Genomic DNA, 21,679 nt, shown 5'->3' on the forward strand with positions numbered 1-21,679 from the left:
TCATAGGTAATTGAGATTTTTTCATTTTCCTAAAGCTCTTTTGCAAATAAAATAGGAAACTAAGAATCAAAATAATGCCTTTTCATATTTATAAAAAATACAACTCAATTGAGCTATACCTACCTACCTAGCGTCTTTTGAATCCGGCTCATTCTTTCAGTGGGTTTTTGTCTCCAGCACAGTTTTCAGGCTTGGTACAAATAATTTAGAAATTTTAATTTTCCGTTATTACGAAATTGTGACCAGCTATTGGAGAAAAATCTAATAATTCCTGGCAATCTTATTATAACTGTCAAAGTGACAGTCATTTTGTCAACAGCTGATTAGATAACCAGAATAAAAACAGGTTATGTTTGTACAACAATAATATAAAATTTTTTTGTAAACGTGTTTTGATAATAGATAAAATTATCTCATTAAAAACAACTGAGCCTTGTAAAAAAAGTGTCAATAACACCATGCGATGTTAGTTATTATTTATTTGGATTAATTTAATTGTGTGTAAAGCTATGTGTATTTTATTCATTCACACCGGCGGATCTTCTGCCGGCGGCTATAGGCTCATTCTGGCAAGTAACAGAGAAGAATTTTTCAGTCGACCAGCTTCCAAAGCGGCTCTCTGGGATGAAGATAACACCGTTATAGGAGGTAATATATTTTATATCATTATAATTTGTGACTTTTTCCCCTAAACAACACATGATACTATTCGTGGTTTTATCCAACTGACTTTCTCTTAGGTATGCTTACATACTGTAGTTTAAAGTACATTATGGTTATACCGGACACAGTCGGGTAAAAATGGGAAGCAGCGGGATGTAGCCCTCAACTAAACAAGAAAGCCTACAATAGGCGTGCTAGTAATCGGCAACCTTTTCTTATGTGTATTCTGTGACTTCTACTAGTAGGGATTCTTACTATATTATTTGTTAGATTATTATCCACTTAGAGCAGTGATACCCAACCACGGTTTCGCGAGCGGTGACGTTTCGCAAACATTTTTGTGACCACTGTTAAAATTGAAGTGGATTTATGATTTGTTGTTAGATATCGCATTATATAATATATATCAGCAAGGTGTAGGAAGGAAAATTATTAAAAGAAAAAAAGTATTGATAAGTAGGTATGTATCGAAAGGGGAGTACGATAGAAATGGCCATGGATGCACTATTTTTCAAAATGTTAACTAGCACAATGAATAAGTAATGATTGAAAATTATGAAACATGCTATAAACACACACAATAAAATAGCTAAGAACTATATAAATGAATCAATAAAATGATTAAAGCAGTCAGCGTACACATTTCAAATGTCATGTTGTCAATGTCTTAAATTAATAATTTATAATATTCACTAAGTACATAACATATATGTAAAAAAATAAATAAAATTTGAATTTGAAGTGATCTGCCTACCCCCAAGGGACGTCACTACTCATGGTGCAATAGCCCAGAGTGGATCGTGTGATGTCGTCACCCTCAGTCTGATCTATCTCCTGCAGTCCGGTACTACGATTAGTGACCCATCTAACCATTCCGAACACTTCTATCTGAAGCTTTGCATCAAAAACTTTCCAGGTTTATCGATCCAAGTCTATTGGTTAAATATGCCTGGAAATTTGGATTATGTTTGATTCCTGAAATTCCTTGTAAATTTCACGGTTTTGGTGCATACACCACACGGTTACATGTAAATTGGACATAAAACATTTTACCGTGAGCTTTCTATCAAAAAGAGATGACCGTATACTATATCGTCTCCAATTTTATTAGATTCAATTTTCATGAATTCATGAATTCAAGAATGAAAAGCTCGCCTAACCGAAGCTAACCTAACCTAACAAATAATCCAGTATATCGGCTATTTTCAAAATTTGTTTGCTGCTGGCAACTGCTGCTTGCTACTTTCTTGCAAAGTGTAAACCGACAAAAACAGTGTTTTATTTAGATATGAATATTATGTCAGTACTATACGACACAAAGAGGTTGGACGGTCTTTAATATACGACCATATAGGGTAAATGCACTGGTATCCGGACAGTTAACTATTTTCTCACCTTATTTTCGATTATCTTTTCCATTTTTAGAAGAAAACAAAATATGTTATGATTTATAAATGTTTACATATATATTCTTTTGGTTTATAAATATTTTAAAAATCTATATTTAGGTAAATTACTATCATATTTCTCATGTTAAGAAAAATGGTTGGTTTTTTTAGTCTCCGGACACACAATCTTAGTTTCCGGACGTACTATTTTTAGTGGTCGGACAGATTATTTCGTATAGAAAATAAGACAAGTTTTGGTGTTAAAAAAATATTTTTTTACGTTTAAACAATTTTAGTTAATACAGTGATGCAATAAACGCAGAAATAGTTCACAATGAGCACTCAAGCAACTGCTAACTTGAAAAAAAACATATTTTTATTTATTCAATGTGTTTCTTTTATATAGTTCTGTCGAAGTAATTTCGAGTGCAAATTGAGCAAAGCAAAATGAAATAAAAAACTGAACTTCATAAATCAAATGGTAAAACTAATAAACATCTCAAGTGAGTTGACCAAATTTTGACATTAATTTTTATTACATCCAAAAAATCTCAAACTGTGTAACTTTTGTTTGTGTTCTATAATATGCAAAGCAGGCTTACAAAAAAAAACATACTTGAGAACTGCTGGCAACTAAATTATTGCCATTGATAATTTTAAAAAGGTTCAACACTTCAGTCACCATAATTATATTTCCAAACACACTAAAATAAATTTCAATACTAATCCTAATCCCTTCTCTGACGAAAAATAAATGTTTTCAAGTGCTATTTTCAATCATAAATATAAAAGAGAACTAAGTGTAAAAAATCCATGCTTGAATCAAGCACTCTTCAGTAGTTTTACAGAGAAAAAAATGCTTCAGTACTATACCCCCAACCCAATAGCCTGGATATGTGACTTAATGTCTAAACACCTACAAACCCGGAACCGGGTAATACGGGTGTCTAGTGATTATACGGGTGATAAACATATTAATTTAGGTCTAAGTTTAAACAAAAATTACATACAAAATCTTTTAGTGATGCTTCACTATAAGATAACATAGACATTGTCGTGCATTTACGGTGAAACCAACGAACACATCCATCACAGCCAATGTTCTTTAATAAACCATCCTCAACATCACTTTCTAATTCATCAGAACAATTTTGGCAAATCGCCCTTTTCGCTTTCCTTTTTTTATTTGTCTTCTCTTTTCTAAGGAAGACCTTTCATCTTTTATGAATTGCTGTACTTTTGTCATCCTTCACTTTTTCTTCTATGATCTTCCTCCACGCTTCCGAAGAAATGGCGCTTGGTGCTTTGACAGTGTCTTATTATTCTATTTTTACTCCCAAATTGAGTAGGTTTGGGGTAAAAAAGATGAGATTTTAATGTTAAATTGCTCACACTTGATGAACTGGTGCTTGCATTTGACGTACTCGTACCAGCTATTGGAGATAACTGTGTAAATACATAATAATTAATTAGAAAATAGCTTTGTCCGGTCATTCAATATTGAATTTTAGTCGCCGGACAGCAGGATCAAAATTATAAAATCGTGTCCGAAAACTAAAAATATTTACAATTCTATGTTTGTCCTTTTCTAACTTGTATGAAACCAAGCAAGCCTCGATGTGATACTGTACACACACAAATACTCAATGTCTCTTATAAATTCAGTGCCCGGACACTGCGTCCGACAACTAAAAAAAGATAAAATTTTGCACTTTAGTTGCCGGACACCAAATATTTAACTAAATTTAACAAAATACATTATTTTTATCATTGAATAATATACAAGAACATATTACTGAATAATATGAAACATCTTTGAAGCGAATAAATGAAATAATCATAGTTTTAACGTACTTTTTGTATCCTTCGTTCACTAATTATTTTTTAAGAAATCGAATATTTTTTTTGTTCGAGTCAGCATGTGCACCACTACTAATGTAATACTATAGAATGAATTCCTTTGTGTGTGACAAATATAATTTTATTGGTCCAGGAACAATACAGGCACAATATGTGAGTCATCCTTCATATGAAACTCTCATACTTTGCTTATTTTCGTTATATTTGTACAAAACTGTCCGTATACTGAAGCTGTCCGGGGACTAATGCAGTTACCCTATTTCCAATACAACATTTCACGGTGAAGTGTAACACGGCGAACTGCATACGTACAAGTTTCCAGATATGACGCCACACACTGTCTCCATTCTTGGCTCCAAGTATCGCTCACAAAATCTTTTGTTTGAATGTCAGAAAATGATAAACTTTTACTGTTTTCATGTAAACGAAAGAATTCTAAACTTGTATATTTATGTTTTATTTAGGTCGAGACTTGGAAAAAGGCCGTGAGGGTGGAACCTGGTTGGCTGCCTGCCCTGTGAGGAAACGTGTTGCTGCTTTACTTAACCTATCCGGAGTTCAGGAGAAGAAAAATACTCAAGGTATGCAATCGACTTTGGTGATCTAACCGCTGCAGACTTTATTTCTTCAGCCACATCATTAAAGATTCGGAATTTATACATGCTGTCGACTTGTACCAGAACCAAAGCATTCACACAATATTACAAAATAGATAGTTATAACTGCTTTTTAAAAGATAAACCAAATTATTCATAAATATGTAGCCGAATTCACTGAATCACAAAAGTCACAAACAATGGTATACCCAAGGTATACCATTGTTATATAAAAACAAAACAGGTCATCATACTTCCATGACTACCAATTTAACTGCACTGAAAATGATGAGAAACGTGTAATACAAAATGCTCATAACACCCGAAATGGAAGATACGTTCCGGTGCGCTCCGGTTCATAAAATCCCCAAGATTATCGCTCCGCCTCATGGACATGGATGAGTTATTAATTTCTTTTATTTTTTTTTGTTAACTGTCAATTCATGGTGGAACTGCATTGTATTGTTGTTTTAATTTAATAAAACGCAAATTTTTTTTTTTTTGTAGTACTTATTCCACTTTTAATCAATAGATTAGGACCGGTTTCGTCCGCCTCAGAGGGACATTTTCAACTGAGTTGACAACCGAGTTTTATTAGATGAGTTATTAATTCACTTGCTTTGTTTTTAAAGTTTAATACGTAACTTATCAGACTCTAGGTAAAAAACTATATATTTATGACATGTCGTAAATCTTGTTTTTCACCTGCTGCGCTGACAACATCTGCGTATTCTAATCTTACATGCCACAAGTTTAAAGACTGTTATTTCATTTGACTGTCTGAGATACGTAGGAATATAATAAAAAATCTAACAAACATATTTATATACAATATACAATATGCATAACCATAACTACATAAATATAATAAACTATTTCTTTTATTCAACAAATCATTCACAAGATTTGAGAATGTAACATTCTATATATTGAACATACATAATTTGATAAGCATTTCATGTAAGAACTACTAGTTAAAATCATCTTAATTAAGTAGGATGCTCATAGCCTAATTGGAAAAAGTACGCTGGCGCGAATCCATCGGTTACAGGTTCATGTCCTGTACAGGTTCATATTTTTTTTCATTTCGCGCACTGCATAAGACTCTTCCTAGCTGGAGGCCAATCCCCGAGTGAAGCACTGCAAAACACGTCACCGAACCGCTTCAACTGAAGCACGTAAAATTTGTAGTTTTACAGGAGATATTGTGTGTATAGAGCTTCGAGTGAAACGGATACACAATATATAAGTGCGAGTGAGAAAGCATTCAGCATGCTTATACCTCATGTCCATGCGTTAGAGTAAGATAGAAAGTAAACATGTCGTGACGGAACTCTTGTCAATTTCATGGAAATTAAATAACATTTTTATCCATTTTGGTAATGACTTCATATTCAATCACTACTTACCGTTAATGTTGCATTATTAAACCATTCATTGTTGAAGTACGTAGCCAATTAATCTTTAAACAAGCTAGTTACGTCTCCAATATAACAATATTACAACACGGAATTTCCGTTGTATTATGAAAACAAACATGTGAGTTTGTGTATTACAAAATCACAATAAATATTTAAATGAGGATTTAAACACAAAATAACACTTTCAACGGTAATAGTTATGTAAAAGACAAAACACAATAGGTGTACATACAGCTTTCTACAATATTACGTTGACATTAGATCTGACGTTTACCGTCAGCGCCTCTAGCGGCAACGCATGTACCTAGCTCAACTCACCCGCAGTGGACAGCGGCGGTTGACTTTTAGTATGCTACAGTGAAGTAGGTTTGCGTAATGTTTGCGCAACTGGTCACTTGTGCTTCATAGTGCTTTATTCAGGAATTGCCGTCCTGTAGTCTAAACTCCATAGACTCTTACCATAGAACGGTGTAAGGTTGGAGAATAATATTTGCATTTTTGTATTCACTATAAAATACAATATCGTATAGCTGATACGTTTCAATGCGCCAACGTACAGAATATTCATTTTCCAATTCAATCATACAAGAAACGTTCTGGAATTGTCATCGACTCTTGTAATACAAAAAGTTGAAAAGACCCCTCTAGATATAATCAAAACCTTTTGATCAATTGTGCCCCACAGAAAAGTACCTAGCGTTATCCTGAAACGTTTGTTTCGAGAAAATATTGTCTAAACAAAACTCATGAGGTACAATATGATTCGCGTCAACAGAGTAATATTTAAAATACCATCGGTTGTAGAAATTCAATTAATTCCAATGGTAATTAGCCCACGATGCCTGACTACCAGGTTCGAATCTCAGGTCTGGCAAATGCATATGTTGTTTTGCAAAGTGTGTTTAGACCAGAGAATGGACCTAATAGGTTGAGCAAGTGGCTCATACGTTCTTCTTATGATCAGACATAGTAAAAAAAAAATGTTAATTAAATATGATAATATGGTGTGTGATTTGAACTTATTTACCGAAAACTAGAATTATTGCAATAGCGCTCTTTTTCCGGAGAAGGGCTCGATTCTGAATAGCTATTTTAATACACTTTGAAAATGTAATCCATTTCTAATTCCATTTTTGCTATTTTTCAGGGCGAGGGTCCTTAGTCTCAAATTTCATTTTAGGTAATGAAACGAGCTCAACATATATAGATGAATTGAGTAAAACAAGTGACCAGTACAGTTATTTCAATCTCGTAACCGTAGATATAGGGTAAGTGCAACACTGTCTTCAATTTTAAATGGATTCCGACGAGCAATTAAAATTCTTTTAGAAACATTGGCAGTCTCTCACATTGCAATTCCCCGATAGATACGACTCAACATATTTTCAGATAGCCAAGTCAGTCTGGTAGCTCTCCAAAACCCGTCATCTACACACCCACTAGACACCTTAACACTATAAACAGAGCTCCGAATGATAGGAACAAACCCTAGATTCTCCTGGATAAAAAGTCATACAGGGATAGTCGGAAACGAGGAAGCTGATAAATACGCTAAACAAGTCAACAGATAAAAGACCTTCAACTTCTCACGGGTACTATCACTTGATGTCACAGTAAGATGCCACTAGGGGAAAAAAGTCTGTAATGTCGATTTTCTTGGTGTTTAAAATGTTATCAGACTGATGCTCCTATCCCGTAGCACATTTTGAACCTTTAAATGAACATTGTCATTTAGCAAAATCTGCCGAAATCACAAGACCAACAATGAGGTGACCTCACGTTGTACTGCACTGCATCGACACCTGCATGACTCAATGACCGGTTTTTATCATTTTCTACATGCCTACACATTTTCGAATCATGTCAAAATCACGTGTTTTTTGTTTTTAGCGGTTGGCACTATGTATTTTCTATAAAAATGTTGTCTATGGTCTGCGGGTTGGGTTCTGTTCAAATATTATCTATGGATGTAATATCGCAATTAATTTTAACGTACAAACACGTAGAAACCGTTAAAATTAATCGAAATCAGCATGAATAATGAATAATAATTCAAAATACTAATACTAAATAGGATTCACAGAGATTCGTTACTAGGTTACTCCATCATTGAATTTACAGAGATCGTGTTCGTTCAAAATATTCTACAAAATGACGAAACAATAGACTAAAATTGTCACAGTGACAGCGTGATAGTACGCGACATGCATCTCAATATAATCACAACTTCACAGAATTTTTAAGAGTATCAGCATTAAATCATTTGCCCTTCTTCTTCTTCTTAATCTGAACTTCTTCTAATTGTAGAGAAGTCACCAGCACTGTGCACCATTATTCAAATTTTGACAACAAGACGATTCGTTACGATAAAGAAGTGGTGGGATTCAGCAATACACTTCCTGGGAAACCCTACAAGAAAGTGACAGCTGGGAAAGTACGATTTGAAGATATCATCTCTCGCAACTGTGGCGAAGAGTCCAAAGATAATCTGGTTCAAGAGCTTCTATCACTTCTAAAATGGGACAAAGTGTAAGTTATTATTGTTGTAAAACTTTATTACGTGCAGCACTCGGTAAATTACCGGTAGAGTGAATCCCACAGATATGTGACAAAAAAGATCGTTCGTCAGAAGAAAAACTTAATAAACGTAAGCATTTTTGTGTTATAATCAATTACTGAGTGCGTAGGCTTAAACTAGTACATGTGACATAATTAAAACATACATCATTTAGAACACCTCAGAAATATACCCATTAGAAAAATATTGGTACGGAGCGGAACATGATTCCAGCCTATGTGCTTTATCAATTAAACTACCCATGCCATACCTAATAATGATGAAATTAGCTAATAATTAGGCTTCTGAAAATAATTCTACTGATATTTACATGTATATAATTCAAATGTATTAGCCTGCCTTCTCCTTCAAATACATTAGCTCATTCACTGCGGACCTGTTAATTACTAATTAATTACAACATTTAAATAACATGCTAATTATATCTAATGGACAACGCAATAGCTGCGTTGGACACACGGAATGAGTTAATAAACGTAAAGAAATATCAATATTTTTCTTAAGATAGTCGCTCACGATGGCCGAGCGGCTTAAGCGTCAGTTTATAATGTCATGGGTCCCAGGTTCGAATCCTCAGTCTGGCAAATACATTGAGGGGTGTATTTTCAAAGTGAATTTATTCCACTATTTGACGAAAATGAGTCATGAATGCCACAATTTAAAGGATAAAATTTTGAACAAGTATTTTTTTGGATAGAAGAACCTAATAGCATTCAATCCAGTGGAAAAATCATCTTCAAAATCGGTGTTAGTAACAAAAGTAACATATTTCAATACAAAACGCATGTATAACATCAACACTGTCAAAAGTTTTTTGGCTTTTGCCAAAAATTTGTTGAAGTGGAATAAGTTCACTTTGAAAATACACGCCTCTATTGTTCTTCAATTTGTGTTTGGAGTCAAATTATTGATCTACTAGGTTGAGCAAGTGGCTAACATATATTTCTCATAAAAACAAAATCTGTTAATACAATCTCCACTCTGTGGAGGCCCATATGATCCTCTAAGGATCGAACATGGTGAAGTAGTAGTAGTAATAATGGATTGTTGGTGAATGAATATACCTCATTTTTTCGACCATGTCCGATCCTAATAGGATCATATGGGCCTCCACAGAGTGGAGGTTTGTATTGACAGATTTTGTTTTACGAGAAATGGATGTCAGCCACTTGCTCAACCTATTAGGTCCATACTCTGACTCAAACACAAATTGAAAAACAATATGTGTACTTATCAGACCCAGGATTCGAACCTGGGACCCACGACGCAATAGGCCAACGCTTAAGCCGCGCGGCCATCGTTTACACCTCACCTCACCTCATTTACAAAATGTAAAATTTATAATCGCAGATTATCTTTGAAGTTGATTCACTCAACTCAGTCACCAATGCACTTGTATTCGTTGAATCCTCTGCACCTCAATTTATCCTTTCAGTCATCTTCCTGATGAAGAGATAGATAAGCGAAGAGCGGAAACACCTGAGATAAACATTGACGGGCTGGCAGCAGTGTGCGTAAAGATACCTCATGCAAATTACGGAACCAGGTTGGTACACTTAACCATTCATAATTTCTATTAAATAATAATAAAACTCATATTGTTCAGGGGTAACAAACTGATGCTTCATAGGTGTTTGGGTTTTGATGTATGTCAAAAAACCCTTTATTGCAATAAATATTACCAAAATAAAATTGAACATTTCTATTGTGTCATTAAGTTTATAAACATGTCTTTCATATGCTTTTTAGCTAGGTTTTAGTAGTTATAGATCATTACATATTGCATTACATGCTACGTGTAGAATAATGTACAGTAGAACCTCGTTATAATTTACAAAATATACGGGCAAATGTGAAAATTGTTTAAAACATCCTGTTAATCCTATACATGTTTATATCCAAGTGTCACCGTTTGGAAACAATGTTCTGTGCATGATAATCAAATCATACCTCTCGCACTCGAAATTCGAGTCATAAGGCATTAGACTAGTAGACGTCGACGTTTGCAACGCTGGCTGCTGCTAATCCTGACAGTTACACGACAGATTAATTGGTTTACTCGAAGTGAATGGATGCATTACAATGGTTAAAAGTAAATGAAGGTGACCCTGGATATCACATGACTGAAAGTGAAATAGCAGATGAAGTTATCATCTTCATTTTTTGTTTTTTAACATTTAAGGGATGTCAAAAATGTGACATAATATAGACAAGGTGTTAAAGGTTATGTGACGATGGGGAGGAAGGTTAAAAAATAGCCAAAACTGTGTGACGTCATATGCGGACGGGCCCCTTAAAGATAAGATCGCATCTCGAAAATCTAATAACACTTATTAACTATTCCTCAGATAACGAAATTCAACTATATTACAGCCCATTACACGGCAACAATTCGTCTGTTTTTCAGGATCGAGATTCATAATGAATCATTATTTTTTTTAAGTTGCTTAATAAGTCCTACGAGCGAGTTCACACGCGCCTATGGCTTTACGAATTGTGAAAAATGACAAATTCATCTAGACGCGACATTCGGTTTTGTTAACACATCTCGAATGCGAAATAAGGTAAAGACGGATCCGTCGTTGAAATCATATGGAGATACGCACACCTTACAGCAGTGGTTTCCAAACTTTGTTACTATGCCTCCCTTTAAAAAAAATCTAATCTCGGCGCCTCCCCCCCCCTTTATTTCATTAAATAATACAGACTATTACTAATACAAAAATGAAAAAAAATATAAAAAAAAATCAAGTTTTACTTATTTATATTCATTTTTAAATTAATTTGTTTTTCATGCGATGAATGTGCTTGTTTATTAGCACAATCAATTTCAATAGTAGTCAATCCAAATTCATCATCGTTCATTAACAAATGGATTCTATCATGGGCCCCACATCCTGAAGCAGGCGCCAAGGCCAGGATCTTTGGCGGGCCCACCTACCTATCGCTGAGGTTAAGGGCAATGTGGTGCTCTAATATAGTGTTTCCTAAATTGTACACGGGGGTTTTCATTTAAGTATATCAATCATCATATAGGTATCACATCAAATTGCAACGCACAACCACATATTTAACAGTCCTGAAAGAAAACAGCACCTTTTTTTACTATTAATAAAATAACGTGAAAAGTGCATTAGCAAACTAACCAAGAACTCGAAGAATAAGTAAATAGATTTTTGTTTGCTTCAATATATCTGCCGCGGAACTCATTGAAATGTGGAAACATGGCGAACTTATTGTTTTGTTATTTTGATTTCCAAAGCTCCAATTTTTCATGAATGCCTTCACATTGTCTTTTTATATCAGTGAATGCATTAGTGGTCCTTGCATTGATTTATTCACTCATTTTTTTTTTAAATTTCAACCAAATAGACAAATTTAACAACAAAATTATCGTTCTTAAACAGATTTGCCTCAAATTTTAATATTATGATTTGACCCTTTTATTTCATTTTTTCACGAGATAGACAGCATACTTCACAATAGTATAGAAGTGAAGTATTATAAAGTTAGTCTCCATATTTCCAGACAGGTTTGCAAACAACCTTTTATAGGACTGTTTTTTATGTAGTTTGTAACTAGCGGCCGTTTTATAAAATATGCATTTGCAATCTGCAAACCTGTGGCTATATTAATTATTATGTGACACTGTTCACGCCTCCCTTCGCAACACTCCGCGCCTCCCCAGGGAGGCGCGCCTTCCAATTTGAAAATCGTTGCCTTACAGGGAACATTGGTTATGAAGTAATGGTTTTATGCCAAGTCATGCTGGATGGCAGGGTATCCACCCTACAGGGTAATACTAAATATTAAAACAATGTATATTTAAAGGTTTTTTTTATTTTTCAGGACACACACAGTAATCATAGTCGATGCAGAAGGAAAAATGGACTTCTGGGAATGGACTATGAATCACGGAGATACAAATTGGATCCAAACACATTTACAACAACAGATTTAAAATACACTATATTACATAATATATCATAATTCATATTATGACTGTTTTGATAAAGTTGTACAAACAAATAAAAATTGTGTCGTGTTTTTTTTTATACACAATTGCTGTTGTGCCTATGAAACCGATAATATATTTTGGAAAACGAAAGATACATTTATTTTCAGGAATGTGACAACCTAATGAACGTCTCTTGACCTGACTTTCTAATTCTATCAATTCAAACTCAAAACGTACAGCATCGATAACTCCATCTATATCTAACCTTGTTGGCCTACCTGTTCTACTCTCTACTGAATAACTAGTTATTTCTTCCTTCGCCAGTTCAATTTATATGACCTAACCTGTGCAGTCTGCCAATCGTGATTAAATAAACTCCGCAGTACTATAAAGTTAATTATTATGTTTTGCATAAACATTGATTGACTTGTACGTATGCAGTTGGCCGTATCACACTTCACCGTGAAATGTTGTATCGGAAATATAATATGGCTGTATATTAAAGACCGTCGTTCAACCTCTTTGAACCGTATAGTACTGACATAAAATTCATGTCTAAATAAAACATGGTTCTTGTTGGTTTACACTTTACAGGAAGCAAGTAGCAAACAAATTTTGAAAATAGCCGATATACTGGACTATTTGTTAGGTTAGGTTAGGTTTTCATTCTTGAATACATGAATTTTGCGAAAATCAGCTATGAAAATTGAATTAATTTTCATATTGTGCCACGGTGAGATGTTTTACGTACAATTTACAGGTAACCATGTATAAATATTACATTAAATCACCATATTCAACCTTATAGCGCCTGTACACGTACATGGATTTACTGGCGGCGATAGTGTTTATTTTAAACTATCTTGACAATAACTGTTTCCACGTAAAAGTCCCAACTGTCACCAATTCATTCTTTAAGAGTGAGTGAGACAGGTGTTGTCATTTTATGGTACTATTTATGACATAGTGAAAATCGGTCAACCTGAAAATTCGTTCGTAGTTTGTTTTGTTGCCGGCAGGTTCGCCACTATTGTTCGATGGAAAAAATCCTACTGCCGCATGAAAATTCAGAAGCTTCCAAACTTTTTTGATTCATGCATGCAAACTTGCCAACTGCAGGATAATACATGTTTAGCCATACATTTTCATGTTATGGCCGCTATAATACTTACTGTCGACAGTAAATCCATGCATGTGTAAACGGGGTATAATTTAAAACATATTTTTGATGACCACAGGTATTTCAAATGGTAAATTACCATTCTGTTCTAATATACAGCCAAGCAATTTAGGCACACTGAGAACAGTGCCGGAGATCAACTTAGGAAAACGGTATTTCCCTTCTCTGTAACAGAACTGGAGTCTCTTACTAATGTAAGAATCGCTGACACTAATGTTACCGATTTCAATATATTTATTCAAAGATGGTGAAAACATTTGAAAGCTGACTCGTAAACTCTCCCAGTTATACAAATGGCAAGCTGGGATATGACACACTTTAAAATGGTAACCGATAGATTTGTAAATGTCGGTAATCTTTGTAACTAAATCATCGAGTTCATTATTGAGACTTTCCTTGGAATCTTTACATGCGACAAATACTTCAATAGCAGACGCCTGGCTTACTCCGAACAGACCGATTCCTGAATCGATCGGTACCGGTTTATACTGCCGACCCATCGCGAAATATCTCAAAGGAAACACTGTCGGAAACATGACATTCCGAGTATAATAAGCCGCAAACGCTAGCAAAGACGCTCCACCGTTTAAATGAAGCCGACTGTCTTCGTTAACCTTAGTGTTTTCGTCGTGATGTAAAATATACACAGATTCCGGATCGGTATGGTTTAAGCCGCAGCCTTCAACGACTAGACTTTTCGTAAAATCTGGATTAGAAAACTGAACTAAACCGGCGTTTCGTAACTGTTCCGTGAAGTAAAACTTTGCACTCAATTCAAATACGGCGGCGTCGTTGAGAAGATAATAACTATGGGGACTCGAAAATTTTAACAAATTCAATCGTAGCGCTTTATCTAAATGACTTTCGATATTTTTTAAATCTGGCTTATCGTTAAATATATATATTTCAAATTCTTCACTGTCAGGAGTTTCACTGTGAAGAATATTCGGTACTGCTAATGCACGTGTGACAGCATTTTCTTCAACGCTCCAAAGAGCTACTTTTAAATTCTTAATATCATCCCGAACGATTTTCGTGTGTATTTTTAACTTCTCGTATTCATCGGTTGATTCTTTCGTTTTTGAATCTACTAATTGTTTTATTTTGTTTGTTATATCCGTTTTTGTCTTTTCCAGACTGTCTCTGTCTTTGCAAACGCTCGTATAAAAATCCCAAACCTTCTTAACTTCTTCGATGTCAACAGCACTATGTCTCTTCATCATATCACCTTTAAGTGTTTCCATATCCTTAAACCTCTCTTCCATATCAATATACGGAAAGACAACAGCGCATACCTCAGTGGCTTTGTTACCAGGAATATGAAGCGCTGAACCGTAAAATCTATTGAATCTTAAACTACTCCACGTAATCTGAATTAATCCTTTCATATTTGATAACTTTAACGCCATGCTTAAAATTTATTATAATCAGTATTGCCACATTCCTTATTCTCACCCCCAAATAGAGTACAAAAGAAAAAAAAATTACAAAGTTCTCAGTAATTGATTATTACTAATGTGTATTGAAGAATGTTTAGTATAATAATATATAGATACGAAATATTAATCAAGTGTTACTTGAACATAGTTATACTTGCAGCCAAAAAAAATTGCAAGCAATATTTATTTTAAGTTTTTACGTATCAATTTTTTTCTTTTTGCTTTCACTCATATCAGTATCACCGTCGTCGTCAGTCGATTTAGTTGCCGTCCCAGCTTTAGGTTGTGTTTCTATTTTCCTCTTAAGGGGCACTTTAAAATTGCCGAATCCTGCTGCTCGTTCGGAATCTTCGATGGTGTAGGGCTCTAGCTCGAGCGCCTTCAGCCGACGTTTGTGTACTTTTGTCCTGAAGTGCTCGTTTAAGGCTTGCTGGTCGATGAAGTACCGGGCGCAGTGGATGCAGTAAAATTGAGCCGCACCCGCTTTGTCTAGGTCCACTTCTTGGTTCAGTAATTTCTCTGAATTGCCTGTAAAAGGAAAAAATCATTTAAGAAAATGCTAATACTGAGTTGGATATTATATTACACTGATACTAGACCTGAAAATTTTAAATTATTTACTCGATATAAAATGATTGTGGTTGACAAATATATTTTTATTGATTACACTATGATATGTCTGTAGAATGAAGAAACCCTGAGCCAGCATCTGTTTCTCATAAGGATGTGGTATAGCGGGTTCCAATAATCAAAAGTTTATTTGAATAACAAAGGTATGGGTTTACAATATTTTGTCATCTGAATAAATATAGACCAGATAACGATAAAACGTGGCGTACCCGATAAGAGACCGAATCTAAATGACAATGTGTTTGGAACCTCTTAGGCGATGGTAGCGCACAATGGCAAGAACTGCCTGCCGGTAGGTAATTTTTCGTTACAGTTCTTAAAACTAATTTATACATATATAAACCTTAGTACTAAAGATGTTGCTAACTCTGCTTATTTGATCGCCAAATGCTGGTTTTGGAGGCCCCCTAAAATGTAGGTATCAGCAAGTTTCATTTTAAAAAGAAGGGATATTTCGCACGATTTGTGGTAAAGGAGGCCATTGAAATCCATAGAAACCCTGAAAATATTAATAGGGATGATGGATTACGGTTAAAAACGTCATGGCTTCCGGCACTATGAGCAAAATCGGTATTGTTCGGTTATCAGGAATACAGCGGAAAACACATTTTTAAAATAGTCGATAAACTGGATTATTTGTTAGGTTAACCTAACCTAACCCAAACTAACAAATAATCCAGTATATCGGGTATTTTCAAAATGTGTTTTCCGCTGTATTCCTGATAACCGAACAGTACCGCAAAATTCAATATTCGAGCCGGTATCCCAGGTCGTAACGATTGACAGATTACTCTGAGCAATGTTTGCTTTTAGCTAATCGGATTCCTTTTGACATTCTTAGAGCAACGTTTACATTCACATACCTACACTACATTTTCATCATAAAACATATCATCTCTTGATAATGGCCACTGCAACGAGCCCGAAACGTCGAATAACGAAGGAAGGACACACGGTGGAAACCCAAAAATCTACTATGATAAAAAACAACCGCAAAAGCCTCAAAACATTATATAAATTATTTGTTGTTTGTAAATCATACATGATACATATTTCACATATTAATGGCTGAAGGTTGTTGCCGTAGTCTATGGCACTGTGGTCTTCCAATGTAAGTATCTTCGAAATAATTTGCGAGTGGTAAGCTTTCTGGAGGTAGAAATTCATACAATTCTACAAAAACACCGATAACTTCATCAGTCAAAACATACTTTGTGTGGCTTGTAAAAGATTGGATCTTAACACAATCACTGCTGAACTTTTAATTACCACATTTAAATAACAAGTACTCCAAACGCGCCAGTCACGGTGTTAGCACTAAATGAGTTAATACTCTCTCAGAATACCTACTATAACTGTTTGTTTACTAGTTGAAATCATGTCCTATTTATCCTATAGTGAGATTCGAACCAATCAGAAACATTACGTGCTAACCTCAAGTTCACTGTTAGCGACAAATCAAGCTTTAAAAGGACTATCCTAAACATTCTTGATTTTCGATACCATGCACCGATATTGATATTGTATTGTATAAAGAATGATTAAATAGAATGTTATAACAGAATAAATGGATAAATTATGGGGAAACCAGTTTTTTAAAAGACATGAAGTACATAAATTTTAGTAAATTATCAGCCATAAATGTAAACATAATGACATCTGGCATTCGCGGGAAAATCTGTCCAACATCTAGATTCAAATTTAGAATTCTGGGAGAGTTAAGAACACCTCGAAGATGTTATTGGAGTAAATACGAAAAACATAATAATTCTGGATGACGTAAATAATCTGTGATTTTGTAGGTTATGTTATGAAAACCAGCATGGAGACGATAATCTATCCACGACATGGCGTCAAAAAGTGATAGGTTTATACGTCCACGTACCTTCTTTGATATCCTCGTTAATTTCGTCCAAATCCTTCTTCCTATTTTTCAACCTCCACCGTTTTTTGAGGTGCGTGTCACCGAAATGATACTTTTTGCGTTTATATGTCATTTTGATTCTAGGACAGTGTGAACCATAGACTTGGTGTGAAGAGTGTCATCAGTGTCATAGATAATATAAACAGTGTTGCCTGGTAAAAATCCACTGTTCGATTTAGTCCATGACTGTTGCCAACCGTACCATAATAATGCGTCCATTGAGCTACTTTACGAGCTGTTTGTTGGCGAATTTAAAAGCGGGGGTTTCAGCTACTGCGATTTTGATAATGACACACAAAACTTTCCATTCGCTGAGAAGCCAACAAGCTAGCGACTATTTTGACAGAACGCAGTGCGTTTTTTACCAGGAAGTCGCTACTACGCTTTACTGCGCAAACGCAGTAGGCCCACACGCCGGCGTGTAGCGTGTAAAGTTGACCGGCTTTCAACTTTTCTCGGTAGATTGTTTACAATCTGCTTGTTAGCTTGTTCTATGATGACACTGGGCGACTTTAAAGGCAGATTGTAAATTCGCCAACAAGCAGCTCGTAAAGTAGGTCAATGTCATTGACGCTTAATGCCAGCGCTCCATTGGCGAGCCAAAAGTCCGAGGACAATAAATCGTCCGATTTGTCTATGCCCTGCTACTGATCAATGAACGAATAAAAAAGTCGAGCTGTCAAAAGTCAAAAATTGCGATTATCGTAATGTCTTCTGATAACCCTATAATTTTGTGTTATTTATATGTAGACTTGCGTAAAATAATATAGCAGTGAAAACAACACAAGATTTACGTTTTCTTTTATGAATTTCATAAATAAAAATAAAAAAATAATTGGTAAATCTCTCATTTTATAATGTGTAAATTAACAAATAAATCAATGAAAATGTTTAAAACAATTACAGATTTTTTTGCGGTCCTAATGATTGCGTATTAATGTCAAATCAAATTTGCATTGCGATCGACGGACGAAGTCTGGCAACTCGGAGGTAAAATATCAAACATGTTTGAAATCCAACGAGCCTGGTCTGCGGATTAAAAAGTCCGCAGACCTGGGGTGCTCCACGCGAAAAAAAAGTCCGAAGACTGTAAATCGTCTGACTTGCGTGCCAATGGAGCGCCGGCATTATAGTATTTTGAACTATAATTTTGTCCCGCGTACAATGTATAATATTAAAAAGGTATAGGTACCTAGTACGTCCAAAATATTACAATTTTGCAAAAAAATACTTTTTTGCTTACATATTTATTTTTTGCATTAAAAATTCACCAACAAAAGGTCTACCTCATGGAACTGGAAATAATCAAAGGAGTTTTACCTACAAATAAAACTCTTATTATTCACGTTGACTTTGAAGTCCTTGAGATAGGGGTTGCTCTTCCTTCTTCGCGTGAGGTTATATTCTACTAATTTATTTTCCTTTTTCTGTCGTTGGTCATTCCACCCTTATTATTAACTGGTCATACCGGCACGTCCCTTTTTTATGTAGGGAGTTTGGGACCCCTTTGTCTTCATTATGATATGGCTCAAGGAACCAGGTAGAAGTTACCTGGACTTCAAAGTCAACATGAATAATAAGAGTTTTATTGGTAGGTAAAACTCATTTCATTATTCTAATTTGACTTTGAAGTCCTTGAGATATCTGTTTGTTATCACCTGGTGTTGGGTATGCCAAATTCCTGTAGGTATGTGACAATGATTCATTGACGAGGTATAACCCATCGTGACGTTCAATGTATAGGGTTGAATAAAGAAGTTAATGGGTTCTTTTCCCCTTCTGATGGTGGTTTGTCCATCGTTCTCTGGTAGTTGTCGTAAAATGTCGACCCACTACGCCAGTTACCTCTCTTTAAGATTTATTATCTATTGGGTATATTTACAGTTTAAGGAAGCCACCACTGAGCGGGCACTGCCTGGTGGTTCTTATACTCCTGCTTCGAACAATACTGACCTTATCCAATTCCCTATAACTGTCCTGGTGGCTGGTTTTGGTGGTTTTCTTGAAGATGTAAATAATTCCGAAATACCCCCACCTTCTCTCTCCTTGGGTTTGACACGCAGACGAGTTTCCGTAACCAGAATACTGGGACGATGTTTTGACACGTGGAAGCGCTTAGCTTCCATTCCGATTGATGATGCTTGGCGGTATCTGTCTTTGCGCCAAACATTAACCATATGTGGTCACCTTTATCCACTAATCCATTGTCTACTATTACTGAGTAGTGTGAGGTCATGAACCCTTCGTCCCGATGCGAGAAGCAGCCGAGTAGCTGTCCTGCGAGACGTTTCGAATAGGTTGTACTCCATCGGTGTTGTTTTCCTAAAATGATCTACCACTCGTCCTGGATCCCAAACCGGTGGTTTGACGGGTTTGGTTTTATGTACCGAAATTGCCTTTACCATAATATTGTGTTGTACTACTACGTTGATGCTGATATCTACAATGATAATCGGTTTGCAAAATGTGGCTATAGCTGACTTATGCACCAGGATGGTGTTGTACGACAAACCCTCCGTGTTGTGCAAGGAGCCTAGGTATCTGGCCAATTCCATTGGTTGAGGGCTATTATGATCCATTAGGTTCATGTTACACCATGTCACTGTCTTCCATTTGTTCCAAGCTGGTTTGTAAGTTTTTAGAGTCGAAGGCCGCCATCTGGAAGTAAGGAGTGCCCTTTCTTCCACCATTCAATTTGATGTTATTTCACCCCACCCTAAATTATCCATAGTTAGACGGACAGGTCCTGGGTCCTGGGAGGTGGATGGTTTGTCTCCGTACCAACTAGTGTCGTATGTAGGTGAGGTATTGTATAAGGAGGTACAATCGCCCTTTTTCGTTAAGTCCACTCCCCAAAAGCATTGTTTCCAGCTCGGTGCCACTAGTAAGTAAGTACTACCCTTTTGCTGAGTTCAGGTGCGCTAGGACTCGTGTAAGTACGTTTGGTGGGTGAAATATCCACGCCAGTCTGAAGTCGTGAAACAGCGCGCCACTGTCTGTAACGTCTTGTGAGACGTATGTTGCAACGACATGTGCTGTTTCGCTTGCGAATAAATCCACCTCGGGAACTCCCCATCTTTGAAACAGGGGGGTGGTTGCGGTGTTGATCAGATGCCATTCAGGAATGAGTTATCTGCGGGAGAGATGATCTGCCACGCAGTTGTAATTTCTGCGGAGGTATTGTGCAGTAAACGTGATGTTGGCTCGACTGGTAAATACTAGTATCTGTCGGCATAGGTTTAGGAGGGTGACAGATGTTGTGCTGCCCTCGTTGTTGATGTAGGCCACCACTGTTTTGTTGTCTGTCTGCAGAAGCAGATCTGATCCTATGATTGCTTGTACCCGAGATTGAATCGCAAACATTTCCTTCCTTTTGCAATGCCATGCCATGCTAACTGGTCTTGTTTCCACGTACCTGATAGGTGGTATTCATTCAGTTGGCTCCCCAGCCTGTGCCGGCTGTGTCTATCGTCAGGAAGTGATTGAATGTCGTTCTGTGTGTCAACTCTGAGGATCCTATCACCTGGAGCCACCACATGATGTCCTGTGGTGGGATTGTCGCCTATTGGCGAGAATGGGACCTCGACAATATTGATGACTGGAGCTTTGTAGCCGTCGGCAATGCAACCTTCCTCGTGGAGGTAGGATGTGAAGTTTAGTCGCCCCAGAAGGGATTGGATATGTGCCTATCTGAGGGACCAGCTGCCTTTTCGTACCTACGATGTGTCAACTCTGAGGATCCTATCGCCTAGAGCCACCACAATTGATGTTCTGTTGGGCCTGTGGTGGGATTGTCATCAATTGGCGAGGGTGGGACCTCGGCCATATCGATGACTGGAGCGTTGTAGCCGTCGGCAATGCAACCTTCCTCGTGGAGGTAGGATGTGAATTTTAGTCGCCCCAGAAGGGATTGGATATGTGCCTGTCTGAGGGACCAACTGCCTTTTTGTACCTGCGATGTGTCAACTCTGAGGATCCTATCGCCTAGAGCCATCACATGATGTTCTGTTGGGCCTGTGGTGGGATTGTCATCAATTGACGA

The 21,679-nt window shown here is 36.3% G+C and overlaps 3 protein-coding genes across 3 annotated transcripts; 1 reads left to right on the plus strand and 2 right to left on the minus strand.

Annotated features, from left to right (window-relative positions):
* The first annotated feature begins 333 nt into the window (after positions 1-333).
* On the plus strand, positions 334-12,541 carry Tango2 (transport and golgi organization 2). The gene is made up of 6 exons (XM_085950614.1): positions 334-648; positions 4,376-4,492; positions 7,076-7,196; positions 8,236-8,457; positions 9,942-10,052; positions 12,356-12,541. The coding sequence occupies exons 1-6, from the start codon at positions 510-512 to the stop codon at positions 12,465-12,467; spliced, it is 822 nt and encodes a 273-aa protein (XP_085806740.1). The 5' UTR covers positions 334-509; the 3' UTR covers positions 12,468-12,541.
* Positions 12,331-15,053, minus strand: Slimp (Seryl-tRNA synthetase-like insect mitochondrial protein). The gene has a single exon (XM_085950613.1). It carries the CDS (start codon positions 15,051-15,053, stop codon positions 13,677-13,679), a length of 1,377 nt encoding a protein of 458 aa, XP_085806739.1. The 3' UTR covers positions 12,331-13,676.
* On the minus strand, positions 12,331-17,729 carry LOC147069861 (zinc finger protein 593 homolog). The gene is made up of 2 exons (XM_085950617.1): positions 17,599-17,729; positions 12,331-15,611 (listed from the first exon to the last, which is right to left on the minus strand). The coding sequence occupies exons 1-2, from the start codon at positions 17,708-17,710 to the stop codon at positions 15,280-15,282; spliced, it is 444 nt and encodes a 147-aa protein (XP_085806743.1). The 5' UTR covers positions 17,711-17,729; the 3' UTR covers positions 12,331-15,279.
* Between the last annotated feature and the right edge of the window lie 3,950 nt (positions 17,730-21,679).

Source organism: Rhyacophila brunnea, unplaced genomic scaffold (assembly GCF_057557595.1).
Source record: "Rhyacophila brunnea isolate RB1 unplaced genomic scaffold, BYU_Rbru_1.0 scaffold_23, whole genome shotgun sequence".
Classification (NCBI taxonomy): domain Eukaryota; kingdom Metazoa; phylum Arthropoda; class Insecta; order Trichoptera; family Rhyacophilidae; genus Rhyacophila; species Rhyacophila brunnea.

Coding starts and splice junctions, on each gene's coding strand:
- Tango2 (XM_085950614.1), top strand. CDS start 510: ATGTGTATTTTATTCATTCACACCGGCGGATCTTCTGCCGGCGGCTAT. Junction 4,493..7,075: donor GGAGAAGAAAAATACTCAAG/GTATGCAATCGA, acceptor GCTATTTTTCAG/GGCGAGGGTCCTTAGTCTCA. Junction 8,458..9,941: donor CTTCTAAAATGGGACAAAGT/GTAAGTTATTAT, acceptor TTATCCTTTCAG/TCATCTTCCTGATGAAGAGA.
- Slimp (XM_085950613.1), bottom strand. CDS start 15,053: ATGGCGTTAAAGTTATCAAATATGAAAGGATTAATTCAGATTACGTGG.
- LOC147069861 (XM_085950617.1), bottom strand. CDS start 17,710: ATGACATATAAACGCAAAAAGTATCATTTCGGTGACACGCACCTCAAA. Junction 15,612..17,598: donor TAACGAGGATATCAAAGAAG/GTACGTGGACGT, acceptor TTCCTTTTACAG/GCAATTCAGAGAAATTACTG.